At 43.3% G+C, this 16,630-nt stretch overlaps 1 protein-coding gene across 9 annotated transcripts in view; it reads left to right on the top strand.

Moving 5' to 3' along the window:
• Positions 1-16,130, top strand: part of LOC117558357 (zinc finger protein 521) — a 97,343-nt gene extending 81,213 nt beyond the window's left edge. For all 9 annotated transcript variants that reach the window (XM_034234498.1, XM_034234495.1, XM_034234496.1 and 6 more), the window contains 2 exons: positions 4,176-4,291; positions 14,681-16,130. In XM_034234498.1, the coding sequence (XP_034090389.1) occupies positions 4,176-4,291; positions 14,681-14,710 (146 nt within the window). In that variant the 3' untranslated portion in view covers positions 14,711-16,130. The remainder of the gene's footprint in view (positions 1-4,175; positions 4,292-14,680) is intronic.
• The last annotated feature ends 500 nt before the right edge of the window (positions 16,131-16,630 follow it).

The following is a 16,630-nucleotide window of genomic DNA, read 5'->3' as shown; positions in this document are numbered from 1 at the left end:
TGTTCTAATTGTTAAGTTCAGGCACTCCCACTAATTAGTTAAGGTTATGGAACGAATATGGTCTCGGATAAATTGTGAAAAAGTCAAGAGTGCATAAGACAGGATGTATTTTATTTACATTCAACTGAAACCATGATCTTTAATTAACCCTAGTGGGTTTGTGATGTTAACCTAACCACACAGGGGACTCAGGATGTGAACCTTTGGTAAACCTTTAACGTTTAACTGGCAAAACATATAGAGTAGTCTGAGTCGAAGTTAAAGTGTGTATACTGTACATTTGATCATAACAATATATATATATATAAAAGTATAAAAATATAAAATTAGGGGAGGAGTAAAGGTACTACTTTAATAGTTACTTTGATTTTTTTTTAGAGATTTAGAAAAAGAATCCCTTTGACACACATACAGACATGACGAGTCTGATTATAAAAGCAAGACTTTGATCAAACTAGGTGGTGCAACTAATAATGGCTGGGTCATTGCGTTCACTTGATTACCAAGGTTACTCTTTGTTCAAAAGATCATCCCCCCTTGATGCCCATATTGTAGTTTGATAAACCCCCCTGCGACCCAGTAAACTTGGTGGGAGGCAGGAGGTGATTGTCATTCTTTGACATACCTGATTATCCTCAATCAACGAGAAAAGGACAAACCAAACCACAAAAACAGAGCGGAGGGAAGAATGTGGAAAAGTGAGTTGTAGACGGTAGATGAGGGGAGACAAAATAGAGGAGAAAAGGAGACAAAACTTGGTGGAAGCTGAGAAGGTTGCAACTGGCAAGTTTGGATGTGAGATGAAAGCGGGGAAGAGAAGGAGGAAAAGAGAACTGTGTAGGGGAGGGAGGGTAAATGGAGAGAGGTCCATAAGCCCCTGGATGATGAGAGGGAGGCTGACTCTCCCAGGACAGATTTGACAGGTTTCAGAAGTGGGGGAGCCTGCAGCTAGAAGTGTCTGCCTGCACCCTTAGGAACAGTAGTGAGGGCTGGTGTGGAAATTGTGATTGGGAATATGTGCTTAAGACAAACAAAACAGAAGAAAGTGTTCCTGATGAAAGTCGTAAGTGTGTGTCTCCGTGTGTGCGCTTCCTCTTTTACTTATGTCACAGCGTGAAGCACAAACTTGAAAAACGACAGGATGCAAATCCACAAGAGTTTGACAAATACAGTGGTTTAATTGGCTTTTTGTTTCGTTGCTGCCCGGATCTGCTGCTGCATGTTAGCATTATGACATCTTACATCCAACAACAACAACAACAACAACAACGTAGGCTTAGCACGGACTCAAAATGAGTAATTATCACTTGAAGGCTCCAAATCAACTCTCGCAGTCGACTTGTTTGTGTTGTGCCTCAGAACACTGGGATCAGCCTCTGCATTGTGAACTCTTGGATTAAGCAGAAGCAAACACATGTAGGCTAGACGAATAAATAAATGAAAAGGAGAAAGGAGAAAGGGGAAAAAAGGATAAACTTTTTTTTCCTCCTTTCACAAACAGCTTAGTATTGGTGCAGTGCAGCCTGCAGAGAGCACCACCCTGCCAAAATAAAGATGAGCTGGGGTCTGTAGTAAAGGAGACGTCTGCCATGGGCGGCCCCTGAGATCTAATCAGAGGGCTTAATATCCCCCACAGCGAGGAGACCTTGGCCCCTCAGCCCCCTCAGCCCTGACACCCCTGACGCCCAACCCGGCTCAGCGCTCTGTTCAGCTCTGCTCTGGCTCCACAGCCAACAAACTCCACAAAGTTCCCTCTCTCCCACTCTCTGTGTCTCTCTCTCTCTCCCTCCCTTATTCTCAGCAGGGAGAGACACAATGGCCAGCCACTGATCCTGTTTGGATGTGGTTTTGGATTATTTCTTTCCCCATTTCTCTATGTCCTCATTTTAACCCTCTTGGAAGAAATGCCTCTGTTCCTCCTCAAAATGGGCATTGCAATGGCATGTTTCATATGTGACTCACTCTGCCAAATACCAATACAATGTCCCCTCATTGCCCAATGCAGCTTATCCTTTTATTACATGTTGCTTCAAGACACAAAAAGAGGCTTTACTGAAATGTTTACCACTAATTAAAAGGCTACAACAGTTTATATTAGCAAACACTAACTAACAATTTCATCTATAGCAATTATAAATACAACCAAGCCTGTACAAATGTCAAAATTCAACTATATAAATAACTGAGAAAGTAGTTGAGATTCCATTTGCGTCTTTGCCTCAAATGTCATACGTCCATTTACAATTTATTTTTCTTACAGGAGATTTCTAAGTGCCATTAGTGGGTTCTAGGCTCTGGCACTTTAGGATCTGGCCCTTTTACTAAGCTGTCATTTTCCACTATAAATTGATAAATGCATAGCTGATTAAATGTGTCTCTTACTGGAAGTGGACCAAATATCCATGTAAACAGCGAGCATCAGCTAACTTGACATCTCAGTTGTGTTTGGCCCTATTGTACAGTATTTGAAGGCCCCCCAAGTCTCAAATCCATTTTTATTTTTGCTGTATTGACTTTTTCTTCCGCTAGCCAAAGACATAATGAAGGCTTCCTGCGGCTGCTGTGACCTGCTTCTGTACAGTATATGCAGACAAAACGCAGCCAAAAAAAAAACCTATTGTTTATCAGCGCATTTTGTCTTTCAGAGCATGTATTCCCCACAAAGAAAATTGCCATCGTTTTTGGAGCATAACAGAGGCACAATTGTGCATGATGGCCCAGGCCTTAACCTTGAGCGGCAATGTTTTGTAGCAAACTGTAAAACCAGCCATCTATCTGCTATTATGTTTGCCTTCAGATTGTTGTGGTCATTAGTTTCAGAAATGGACCATAGAGTTGTTGTTTGTTCATTAGAGGAGGTTTGTTCATTTCGGGTTAACATGCTTGCATATTCCAGAGACAGCTGTCACCCAGGCATTAGCAGTCTGAAAGCATCACTGCAGTGTCTGCTTTGAATCTAACTTGTATTTCCCAGGTCAGGAGTGTGACATTCAATGAAGCAGAGTGTGTCTCAAGTGTACGCAGCTCAATAATTAATAACCGCTATCCCAGGTGAGCTCAAATTGGGACACGTTAATGTTGCAGAGCCCCGCCACGGGGCTGCAGCGACCCCTAAGCCATCTCCGACACAAACCTCACCTTTTGTGGCTGTGCGTTGTTCCTCCCTCTCCTTGTGGCCACGGTGCATGCATTAAAATAAAAAGTTATTTTAAGCTCTAAGAAATTCAAATGAAGCCCCCACATGCTAACTTTTCCAGAGCATCCAGAGCATCCAGACCTTTGAGATTAGACAGCCATCCTTAAAGCACAAGGGTCTGGGATAACAAACGGCATGTTTGAAGTGCTCCTTGGAGAATGCAGACACACACACACACACACACACACACACACACACACACACACACACACACACGCACACGCACACGCACACGCACACGCACACACACACACATGCAAGACACATTCACCCAAGACGCACACTTGCCTTCCCCTTAGTCTTTTCCAGTGTGGACTTTGGCTTAATTAAAGCACAAATGTATGGTATATGTTTTAAGTGCCAGCGAGTTGTGTGTTTATATGATGGTGAGTGTAGTCTCAGTCTGCATGAATAAGTAGTGCAACAACATGAATATTTATATTGTCAATATAATTAGCGATGTAGACTAATGGAGGCCATGTTTTGCACTTGAAGCCATGCCAGTTTTTTGTGGTTGTTTATTTTCTGGCTTGTTGTCCCTACAGTTGTGCTAAATAAAGACCATAATTATTCCCAAAATATTATGAATGCGCTAGCTCTAGTGCCATGAATATGACCACTCTAGCTTCACTGTTAACATCTAAATTGTTCTGGGTTTTTTTTCTTCCAATTATACAGCTCATAACATTGTTTTTTTATTGTTGATAGTGCATTCATTTGTTTGTAATTAAGTAATTTTCTTTGCCATTTGACATAGTCTGTTTTTAATTTTTACTCAGGCAGATGCAATTATGATTTTGCCTTTGTTCCCTTAATGCAGGCAACAAGGCTCTACTCTAATTTACCACAGTCAACAATGGGAGGCAAAGAGTAGCGATGTTATACAGTCAAAACTATTTGTGCGGTATCAAACACTTTTAAAGTCTTGCACAACATTTCATAAATGTCTTCTCTTCTGCCTTGTCTCCTTTCCTCGTAGTATTCGTCCAGGCCAATAAGCTCCAGCAGCACATCTTCTCCACACACGGCCAGGAGGATAAGATCTACGACTGCTCGCAGTGCCCACAGAAGTTCTTCTTCCAGACAGAGTTACAGGTGAGCCTCGGGCTGGCGGAGCAAAAGGGCCACCAGCAAAAGCTGCGACCGCTAATCACACATGACAGCTTAACAAACACTAAACACAGCTCACTGCTCTCCGTCTATCCTCTCCATCTCGGCTGGGAGAAGAGACTCAGAAGGAATTATTTCAGTCCGTTTCCAAAACTCATTTGTGATGTGCAGATATGATATGATTTGCTTATTAGACCAGCAGAGCACTAAAATATCTGGAATTAGAGGATTAGTGGAATGTGCGTTTTTGAAGAGGTAATTACATACAGTGCAGAGGCAAAAACACAGTTGAGTCAATATGCTTGCATCTGCCCTCCTAATCACAGAGGATGCCTCATGGCTAAATATGAGCTTTGTCCTCTGGGAGACCGTATCTGCCCTTCAACAAAGTTAGTAGTTGGACTTATGAACTCGCAACGTTAGAGAGATAATCCATTTTCAAGCAATCTTTTTCTCCAGTCCTTGGAGAACCTGAAAGAATGAAACAGACCGTATTATATTATTTCACTGTGGTGGTGTTTTCAAGCAGCTTTGTTTTGTTTGGGGGATTCTCTTCCATACACATGGCACACATCTCATATCCAGATTTATTTTTTCTATTTACCTTAAGAAACCGAATCATTAAAATATTAAGACTTAAACCGTGGTGTTCAGTCCAATCACTGAAATTAATCCTAAATTACCTTAAAGCGCATAGAGAATACGAAGGCTCCCCACCACATCCTCAAAGTACAACATTTCTGAAACTGGGATTAGCAGGTCTATGTATAAGCAGGTAGCTAGAGGAAGTATCCAGGGCTTGGCCGGCTCATTGATCCGCAACGATTTTCATATTGAGATTCAGGTTGTAAACACAGAGGCGTCTGTATGCCAGGAGGAAGGTGAATATGATCATTATCTGCTAGTCATTTGAGCACAGCATCCATGAATAAAACAAGTCCTGATCCACCTACATGCAACTCCACCACAAAGAAGGTTATTTAACAAGACTCATCCTTCAACCAACTACCACCATGGAGTCTTTTCATTCATGACAAGGCCTCATAGTTATCGCATGCTCCTCTTATTGGTACCAGTGTTCTCTATAAAGAACGGGTTGTTGGAGGTGCCTGCAAACAATCTAAAATAACCTGGGGATATTTTCCTACTTTTTTTGTTGGACGTTTTTTGGAATGAAGCATTCTCCCCCTCCCAGTGGTGTTGTTTCATGCATGATTATATTGTTTTACACTGAACAGAAAAGAGTAAAACATGAAAGACCTATGGCTTGTTGTGAAACAGGGGGTTATGAAAGGAGAGCAGGAATGAGCTCGGGGGATAAAAACAATCATTACACTCAACCTGTGCCATCCTCTAAAGGCGGTCCCATGTGAGTGCATGCTCACACTCACTCTTACACATGTGTAGCTTATAGAAACCCGTGCATACATTTTCTTCCTTATATTCACACAGAAATACATCAACGTTTATTTAGACTGTGACCAACTCAAAGATTTATGGTGTTCTTTTTTCTTCCTTTATCTTGAGATGCAATGTCTCTACTTTGTAATGGTAGATTTGCCTTGTCTATGGTTAAGTCCTTCAACAAAGAGTGAACGTTGGAGTCTTGTTTTTAGTTGTTGTTTGTTTGCAGTTGCCATTTTCTATGCATCACACTTCAAAATGTCTCGCTGACATGGGGCAGTCGTTTGTCAGTCTGTGTGAAGTGGAGCTGTCTTCCAGCAGCGAGAGGAGTGGAGGCTCTCTCTCTTTGCCAGGTCTGGAGTTTGGAGTTTCTCCCTGACTCTCTGGCCCACTCGCAGGCTGCCTGGGCTCCTCATCTCTCACAGTAGTCGGAGGGGTCAAAGGGCCAGTGCAAGCTGGGAGAAGGAGCAGCAAGAGGGAGAGCTGCCATGGCAGGTAAAGGGAAGCAGGAACGATATTTTATTAATTTGCTGCTGAGATCCTGAAACAGACCAAAGGCTGTGACAGGTATCCAGTGCACCACATCCTCCCCCACCGCCTCCCCCCGTGAACTCTACCCTGCAAGGGGCTAGCCAATTTTCGCCAGCCTGTCGAGATGGATGATGGGAGAGCATCCGTCTAATCAGCCCTCCTAGGACCCCCCGCCCAGCCGCCCCCCTCAGACTGGTCAGATTGACTGACTCCTGGGCCTGTGTGCCCCAGAATCCAGATTCCAAAGAAGAATAATCTCTCTTGCTCTCCCTTTTTCCTCTTTCTTTCACAACCAAAAAAAAAAGCACTGAGATGCATAGACCACCATTCCCCTCGAAACTCTCCAGAGGACTCCCCTCCACCATCACACACTCACGCAGCCTCCACCCTGCGCATCCCTCTCCCTCACCCCATTAAAATATGGAGCAAAGACTAGATATTTCATGAGGTGCTGATGGGGAGGGCAAGTAGGCTGGCTGTGCAGCTCTTTTTCTGACCCTCATCTACTGCCCACCCCTTGAGCAACTGGGAGACATGGCTTCACTATATCCTCTCTCCAAAATAATACCCACTGTCCTGTCATTTTTAAAGCAGCTGGCCCTTATGAGAAAAAAAAGTCCCTGGGTTCTAGCAAAGGCCACATTGCAATGTGAAACTTGATAATAAACTTCCTTTTCCCTCTGCGGTGGCGGCTTCAGATACAGTAGCTTTTTAACAATGCGAGAGGAACTGAGCCTCTGACAATGCTGCGAGGCTGGATTAATTAGACAGATTCATTAACTGATGGATGCGCAGTATATTAGCCACAGCTTAAATCTGACATTTCTCAAAATGCAGTTCATTTGAGAAAAAACACAAGTTCAGCTCCTCCAGCGACGCTCCGTACCGGAGGGCTGCAATCTGAGGTATCTCTCCCAATGATCCCAACGCCTCTAAAGACAAGACAATGAGATTGAAGTTACACAACAGTGAAGATGACATTTTACGCACCGGATTCCCTTGTTCCTTTTAAGCTGGGCTGTCTTTTTTTTCCTCCTCCACCCTCCAATTTCATTATCATTCCTTGGAAGTGACACAAGATTGTAAGTCATGTGTTAAGTTGTGCCGTGATAGACAGAGGAGTGGAAGGACTGGGGTACTGTACGACTTCTCCCTCTCTTCAGATGCCCGCAGGACAAGTACCTTAATTGGAGTGTCTTTTAAAATGATTCCTTCAAAGACAATCCAGAGATCCCTGGCCTTAATGAGTGCTGAAAGTGACAAGAGCACATCTGCATCATGTTCTACTTCCCCACACAAATGAGATTCTCCTCTCCTCGTGTGATAGCCATTATTGCCAAGCTGTGACCAATTCCACTGTTTTAATTAAGCATATTTATAGGCTTCACGGCCACCAGGTGTAAACAGCTATGCATGTCACGCGTCCGTCTTAAACAGAAAATAGGCAGAACAAATTAGAGATGGACTGTTGCGGAATTGGAGGGTGTAGGGAAGAAAGACCATGAAATGGTTTAAATGTATCCATATTATAATGCATGGAATAACTAAAGTTCTGTGAATGATGGCTCTTCAAAACTATATCCTAGACATTTATTTTCCGCTCTTGCTTTTCATGAGATCTTATGAATGGCACTCTTCAGCATGAAGCACATAGACTTAATTCCCCAGAAGTTTACCTTCCTTTTTTTGTTTTATTTTGTTATGAATTTTAAAATATGCCCCGAAAAACGCCCCAACTGCCCTGCGTCCCAAAAGTGTCTCACAAAAGCAAAGCTTCATGTGTTTGTCCCTAAGCGACTCTCAAACACCCCATTTTCTCTGAATATCTTGATCTGCCAAGTATGACAGCTCCTCACGCTTTTGAAAGTTGTATATATATATTTTTTTCCTTTTATATGACAACTTGTTTTCTTCTTCATCACCCCAGGTGCTCAGAATTCTGTCACTATTTCAAAAAGTTGCACTACAAAATAAAAGAACAATGCATTAGGAAAAAAAAACAGCTGCTTGTGAAGCGCCATCATTAATATTTAAGCTTATTTATAATTGTGTTCAACACTGTACACACACTGTAAATGGGGACATAAACACCCTTAGATGACTAGTGATGTTTCACAATAGTGGTGTTCTAGTTTTGTAGGTGGATCAGAATTAGACAGCATGACAGACCTAATGATCCTGGGAGGATATTCTCTATTTCTCACTGTGTATCTGTGTGTGTGCTGTGTGTGTTTGTCTTTGTGTCTTTCCCTCCCAGGGTCTGATATGTGCATGCAAACACATTGTCTGGAGGGAGACATGACAAAAACTCCCAGAAGCCTTTGAGCTGTTCTTTTTTTCTTTTGCCTGTGTTGCACCACTGGGGAAAGTTAAATCCAAACAAAGAGGAGACGCTTGGTGTGCTGTGCTGGAATCCATAGATCTCTCCCTCACACATGTCTCTTACTTTTCTTAGTTGACTTTTCCAACAACTTTGATAAATGCCATTTTAAGCGCATCTCAGGAAATCCACTACAGGCTTAATTTACTGCCTGTAGTGATTTGATTTTAAAGTGTCTATTATGCTGTTGATGTTAACAAAATGCAGCAGAGGCCAAAATAAACAGCATTAGAACAATTAGTCCCTCTCGAATTTCATATTCACACATCGCACCACGGAAGTAATTTAACTCTTCAGTTTTATAAAATGATGTTAAATGATACTGGTCAATTAAAAGCTCATTTTCTGTTTCGCTCTTCAATTTCGATAGGAAAACATTCCCATAGAAGCGTGAAAATGTAGTCCTCAAAAATCTCCGTATTTGTGAAGTGGCATATCTATCAGCACAGCAGAGGGAGGGGGGGGCCGACGCTCTGTAGCATCCCTAGTCAAAGTCTGTCCCTGACTGAAGTGGTTAAATGTGAGAGTAATTGTGTTTTGTTTCTGGGACTGACATGTGGAACCCCATGGACCCCATCTCCCTCCCAGTGACAGGCAGAGATCCTCCCCCCTCGCTCTGTCTAATTAGAGGATGTAGCCCAGGGCTCATGTCCCAGGAAGACCCATCCCCCTCCCAAGATGGCTCCCCTAAGAAAGCCCTTAATTGGGTTATTTAGTCATAGTCTTCATTTTGGCTGGAAAGGCATCTGTGTGTTGCTATCACCTCAGAATACAGTTTGTATCGCTCTCTTGTGTTGTTTTTTTTCTACCTCTCTTTTTTTCTTACTCTCACCGGCCCTCTCTCTATTGCTTTCCCTCTCTCCCTCTCTCCTTCTCCCACTCTCTCCTCACTTAATGAGGCCCCATAATAACACAGCAGTTGTGCAGTTGTTTTGCTACCTCAGTCAAACAGCGGGATCACTGCATAGTGTGTTTCTAGTACCATTCACTTGTCTACTTAGACAGGGTAATGAGTATCATTTGGAGCTACAAAGCACCGGCCCACAAAAAGGGTGGTCCGTCATCTCCGGTTACACCTCAGAAGCATTTGCTTGGGGTAGTTAGACATCTAATCAAAGCTTTTCAAGCTTTGTGGATTTATTATATATTTCTTACCAGCTTTCAGTGCGCAAATCACCGGACGCAAAACGACACACATGGAAGACATTGAAATCCATCATTGTTGTCAACTCCACCCTAACCTAGCACTGTTACTGTATGACCACGACTCCCCGGACACCTCACTTCAAATAAGACAGTCTGTTACCATGGTGACCAGGACGGTAGTGGCACAACTGTGTTTGGGGTCAACCTTCCCCACGGCCTGATAAGTGATGACTGTGGAGAATGCCGACTGCTGTATTATTTATTTATTTATTTGATTGTGTTCTTCATTGGCTAAACTAGCCAGCAGTAAGCCTGGCCTGAGGTCAGAGCAGGAAAGGATTACTCTCTCAGAGGACCGGTCAACAGTAGGGAAGGCACAAAGGGAAAACTGAGTCAATAGTTGGACCAGGTTCAACACACCATTAAAGATCAGGACTGAATACAGCACTCTAGTCTTTCTCCACGGCAGTGTTAGCGATAAGAAAGCATTTCAAACGCTTAATCACAAAATTAAACAATTTGCTCCTTACTGTCCGCAGTTTATATTTAAATCATTACACAAAAACAAAAATAAGCTTAAATATCCAAGTCATTACTTTAAGTCACCTTGCAGATTGGAGCCTTAAAAAGAGACAAGGGTTCTAACCCTGTTTTAGTATCATTTGATGACTTATGTGTTAATTAAATTCCTGAGTGATGACTACGGGTATGCACAGGTCTCAGTGGTTTTGTGCACACTCCCCGTGCTCCAGATGCAGACGTACCGTACGTCAGCCATGCAGCGAAATAGAGAAACTCGGCACACACTGATAAGACTTTTAATCATAGCTTAGAGGGGGATGTTTACAGTTTTAACTGTTCCTTCAATTTTTGGATTATAGATCAACTGAATAAGACACTTTAGCTGCAGGGGTTAAAATAAATGTGCTTAACTCTTCTAATTAAATAGTTTCTTTAATGAGCGTCTTTTCTGTAACTAAGACTAACTTGACTCACACTATCAAATCATCGCTTTACTGTTGAACTAGCATTTCAACAGACACACAGAAATGTCATGATACTTTATAAAATAATTAACCAAATGGTATTTTTTTTACATTTTATCATAAGTTATCATTTTGTCAGAAATGTACCACCGCACTGCTAATAATCTGCCTTATAGTTGCAGTTCTTCCTGCCTGGCTTTTTATTCATTTTGGCAGGTATTATGAATTAATCATTATAATATGGTGTTGCTATAATTTAAAGATGCATCACTGAATTTGAGGGCTACCTAATGTGAATTGTGAACCATTATGTTCAATTCAGTGGTCAGCTCTAGACTTGCTCTAGACAAAGAGCATACTGCTTTGATTGTGGAGCTTTGAATAGGCCATGGCTTGAGAAGTCGTTAATGCTCACTCAGCTCCCTGACAACTCGATAAAGCCAGGGTTTAATGTTACATGCTGCATAACACCAGGTAGATGTGCAGACACATTGTAGCCTACTTAACATGTGCTCTGCAGGTATTAACATTATGCTAATCAAACATTGTTAGAGTTGCGATTAAGCTTTACATCCTTCCTCTGTGATGTTGGACAATGTGAAGATTGTCTTTAATACAGCGGGATCAGATGAAAGGGAGAATGTGTGTGCTAGTCTGCTGGACTTCTTTTGCAGAGCTGATGTAAGAGATGCACCTCTGTTGCCTCACTGGAGACCGGGTGCTATCGATGGAGACCAGAGCAATGGGGAACGACATAAAGAATGATTAGTTAATAAATCAACTCCCCAGCCTACTTGCTGTTTCTCGCTCTCTGCTCTTCTCCAATCGTTCCCCATTTTTTCTCTACCTCTCACTCTCTGCAGCAATGTTTAATTCCTATGACGTGTTGCACCTGTTTGCATGGGTACACAAGACCCCTGCCGGATGTTCCCCCTCCTCTCCCACTACCCCTGAGGGCGTTGCAGCAGGGTGATGTAATCAGATGAAAGTGGTGGTTTTAACAGTGGCACAGAGCCGGTGAGATAATGGAAGAGGAGGCTCGCTCCGAGCCAATGCAGCCAGTCTTCAAGGGAGAAGCGGGTGCGCATTATTGATCAGAGCAACATTTTATTTAGTGAAGAATCGACTCCAATGGTTTACCTGAACACTGCTGGTTGCCGGGCCCTGCAGCAGGCCTGTGTGGCCAGCAGGTGGTTGAAAGGATCGAGGAGGAGATTAAGGGTTGGATAGAAGGGAAGGAAATGGATGATAAGAGGAATGGCAGAGTTTCAGGGGGAATAGGATGGCATTGAAGGAGGGAGTTAGGATGGGAGCTAAAAGGCTTAATGGAGGGCATCTAATCCTAAATTGCAGTGATTCTGGTGTGACACCATTAGTGACATCCTCTTTACTGGGGCACTGGACATTTCATTCATTTTCTCGCACAAGAGGAGAATTATGTGTTTCACTTCTAATTTGACATTTGTGGTTGGGTAACTATAAGTATTTAACTTACACAGCGCCGCTGCAGAGGTACTTGAAGAACTTGACAAGGATGAAGATTGGAAAGTGAATTTCCCCCCACCCTCCCTTCAATACTCATACACAGAACAGTTTAGCTTCTCTGAGGAGTTCAGTATCCACAGAGATAAAGGTATCAGTTTCATTTTCTTTAACGTTTTTTTTTTTACCCCCCTCTTTTCCTTTATTTCCCTTTCGTCTGCATGGCTGCCACAGCCACTGAAGTCGTTTAACACCGTCCTTGAGAAAGCCCTCAGTGAGAGAACTCCTGGCATGTTTAAGGAAAAGGTAGAATGCAGTGTGTGTCAGACAGAGCTGGGACAAGCAGAGGGGGGAGCCATTCCCCAGAGAGGTTATTTTCCCCTCTAATAGCTGTTACGAGCCCTACATTATATCCAAGGAGCTACGTTCCTTTGGGGTCCACAGACACACACACACACACAGACAGACAGACACACACACACACACACACACACACACACACACACACACCTACACCTAGACGCACTGGCACACTTACACAAAGGCATGCACACTCAGTTGAGCACAATTCTTCTCTCTGTTTCTCTTTTTTACACACACACACACACACACACACACACACACGGGCACACACACTCAGTCCTAGCCGCTTTGCTCTCCTCGTGTCAATATCCTGCCATTTGAAGTCACGTACTGCAGGGGCTTCTGGGAGTCGCCGAGGAGCCAGGCTGACGAGTAATGGGCCGCATTCATTAATAAGGTTGCCGTGCTCCTGTCCCTCCTCAGCAACACCAAGGATGTCTTCACCGGGGGGGTAGGGGGTTGGTGCAGTGTGAGGAGGGGGAGGAGGTGAGTTGGGGCGAGAGAGAGCGAGAGAAAGAGAGCGTCCCATGGGGAGTTTCCTCCCAGACTCACTTAAAGGAGCTTTATTTTAGCGAGAGAGGAGAGAGGGAAGCAGAGGAGCTGTCCGGGGCCGCCTCTTTAAAAAAGGGAGAGCAGGGCCCAGGCGAGCCACGCTAACCCTTACAGGGGTCACACTCCTGCTCCCCGTCAAACAGCTTATTACCCCACCTGTCGGGAAGTAATCGCCCTAGCTGAAAGGAAAGCTGTCGAGGTGTTTAAATGCTTTATATGGAGGCAGCTGAAAGGGTAAAAGGGAAGGAATGAATGCAAGGGGGGGCTAATAGTCATCTCCCAGCTACTGCCTGAGGGATTCTGCACCTACAGGACTGAAGGTGACTGCTTTGGTAAACCTTGTCACTGAGGTTACAGTAATAATTGTTTGTCCCCTCCTCCCCCCATTTTATTTTGAAACTATTTAAGCAGCACAAATGTCGTTTTACAACCGTGTGTGTGTGTGTGTGTGTGTGTGTGTGTGTGTGTGTGTGTGTGTGTGTGTGTGTGTGTGTGTGTGTGTGTGTGTGTGTGTGTGTGTGTGTGTGTGTGTGTGTGTGTGTGTGTGTGTGTGTGTGTGTGTGTGTGTGTGTGTGTGTGTGGTGTGTGTGTGTGTGTGTGTGTGTGTGTGTGTGTGTGTGTGTGTGTGTGTGTGTGTGTGTGTGTGTGTGTGTGTGTGTGTGTGTGTGTGTGTGTCAGGTGTGTCTAGTCCATGCCAGTTTAGAGAGTCCAAGGCCGTGTTTTAAACAGAGCACAGCAAGTGGGGCATGTAGTTTGCATTAAAGGGATTAGCAGTCACTTCAAAAGATGACCTGGATTCAGCCCACCAGGGACACCAGTTACACACCCCCTGGTCCACACTCCCTTTAAAGAACCTGGCACAGCTGCCCCACTACAACCACTCTCAATGGCCTGTGTGTGTGCCTGCATATATTTGGAAGATACAGCAAAACAGAGTGATATTGTCAGCTTGTTATCCTGTCACCGGGAATTGTGCACCGTTACATATTTACAGAAGTGTGGAGGATCAAATCGTCAACGGCCTCTCCTGCACATAAAGTATTTCTGAACTTCCCTCCCTGCACTGTCCATTTGCAGCAGATTCAATACATGTAGGCTCTGAATAAACAAGACTCTAAGGATGATATTCCTTCAGGTGTACCAGTGCCTTTTTATGGATTTGTTTCCATGGACACAGTCTTTGATCGGAAGGCAGAATGTTATCTGTCAGTGGTCGTGTGCCTTTGTGTTAGACCACGACTTATCTAGGCCTAATCCTAAAACCATGTACACAGGTTTGACTCCTGTGCAAGTTAATTGGATCCGGATAATGAAAGCCTAATAATGGCAACGTTCAAATGTCAACAGAATCAAAAGTGCTTGCCTATCATAACATTTATAACACATTTCAAGGTGCAAAGCAATAGTGTCCTTGGTATGGAAGATGAATACTGTTCCCAATGTACTTTTAATGAAAGGTTAGGAAGATCAAAGATGCGTTTGTTGTACGTGATCATAATGTTTCCCCTGTTTCTTTGTGTGTCCTTGCAGAACCACTCGTTGACTCAGCACAGCAGCTAACATGGCAAAGATCAGCGCCGTGGCCGAAAACAAGGATCACATGACGCAGAGAATAATGTTGGACCGCCAATTATTGTCAGTGCAGTTTCCCACTGACTGTCTTGCACTGAACCTTCGATTCAGTTTCACCACAAGGAACCACGCCACAGCAAGAAAAAAGAAAAGCTAAGAAAATAAAAGAAAGAGGGGGAAAGAACATAAAATAACCCTCCCGGTTCTTTACTAACCATTATTTCAAAAATAAAGAAAAAGCCAACTTGTTTGTACATAGAATTCTTCATGTGTTGCTTAACTACAGCTATATTGCAATCTTATACAGTATTTGCCAATGTACAGTTCAAAAATGTTTATCCAAAAAAAAGAGAAGGGGAAAAAAATATCAATGACATTGTCAATCAGACCAGATGGGACTCACAGTTGTGTAAAGGAGATACAGGGTGCCACTGAAAGCGTAGGAAGCTGTAGGATCCCGCAAGTGCTGTCAGGAGGACTCTTTTCATCAGCGACACTCCTACTGCGCAGTATGTCACTATGTATCCTAACATGGTCAATCATTACGGGGTAGAAAAGCTCGATTCACCAGCATAAGCTGAGATCTTGACTGTGTGTCCGTCGTTTCGTGGCTGCCAGAGGACCAGCTGAGAACGGTGGTGCGACTAATCTGCACTGCCTGCGCTGGAGTTCAGATGAGAGGCAAAAAAATACAAATACAAGAAAGAGAGAAAAAACAACACAGAAAAACAGGACAGGATGCTGATATATGCAAACGCAGTGACACAGATTTGGAAAAGGCTAGTTCCTCTGGTTGGCTCGTGAACAGAGGCGTGAAGCTCCCATGTGGCTCTCAGAGCATGGGGAAAATCTCCGGCCCACTGACTCAACCTGTACATTTCTGTTGTCAATGTTTACTGCTCGTTGAAGCCTGGAGATTACTGGAATTATTTTCCCTTTTATGTTTTGTTATCTATACATATTTTTCGCAGTAGGGGAGTAAATCCATTTGGATTTGGGGGTCATGAAGACTGAGCATAATTTCAGTCTGTTCTGGGGATATAATGTAATTACAAAACTCTGTCCCTGGCTCTCCTGGAGAGTGCCCGAGTACTCCTTGTTTCTTTGCAGTGTCCCATTGCTCTATGCTCAAGCTGGAAGCCACTGTGGCATCATATGAAACTTTAAAACATTCTGTTATGTAAATGTTTTGCATTCATTGAACCTGAGATGCACTTTTGTATAAAACTTTAATGTTTTGACATTTTGATTGAGAATTGTTCGTACACAGTTTACAGGAAATCACCATCTCCTGCAGCAAAAGGACAGTTATCTCAGATGTTATTAAAATGTATTGAGTTCTGTATTTGGCAGACCTCATTTTTTTGTGTTGCACATGTGATGGAAATATTAAAAACTGTATGAAGAACTGGCTTCATTGTCCTTTAATTATCTGCTTTATATAAAATACGTATATCTGTGTGTAAATGTGTGTGTGTGAACATAATTAACCCATCAGACAAGACCTTTGACAGCACAAACACGATCATCATCAAAAGCTTACACTGCTTTTTTTCTTTTTATCAAATTGGATCCTATTTTTCCTCTCTCCCTTGTGGCTCTCGCTAACAAACATCTGAGCATCTTAAGGGAGGTCTGTGTTATTAATGACTCCATTACCCATCACCCTGTGCGGTCCCATTCTACACACCCTTGCGCTAGGTCTATTTAGGGAGAATCCAGCACTCCGGGAGACGGAATAAAAGATTCTTCTGCCTTTGCGGGATGGGACGAAACCCACGAAACATCTGTCTGTCCCAGCAAATGATTCATCAACGGTGACATGCGAGCAGCATAACATTTGTTGAAGCTTTCAGTTTTGTTTTTAAAAAGCTCAACGCTTCAGCTCATTGTAAGTAGCCTACTGAA

This window comes from Gymnodraco acuticeps, unplaced genomic scaffold (assembly GCF_902827175.1).
Source record: "Gymnodraco acuticeps unplaced genomic scaffold, fGymAcu1.1, whole genome shotgun sequence".
Classification (NCBI taxonomy): Eukaryota; Metazoa; Chordata; class Actinopteri; order Perciformes; family Bathydraconidae; genus Gymnodraco; species Gymnodraco acuticeps.
This window is presented reverse-complemented; position numbering and strand designations above follow the sequence as displayed.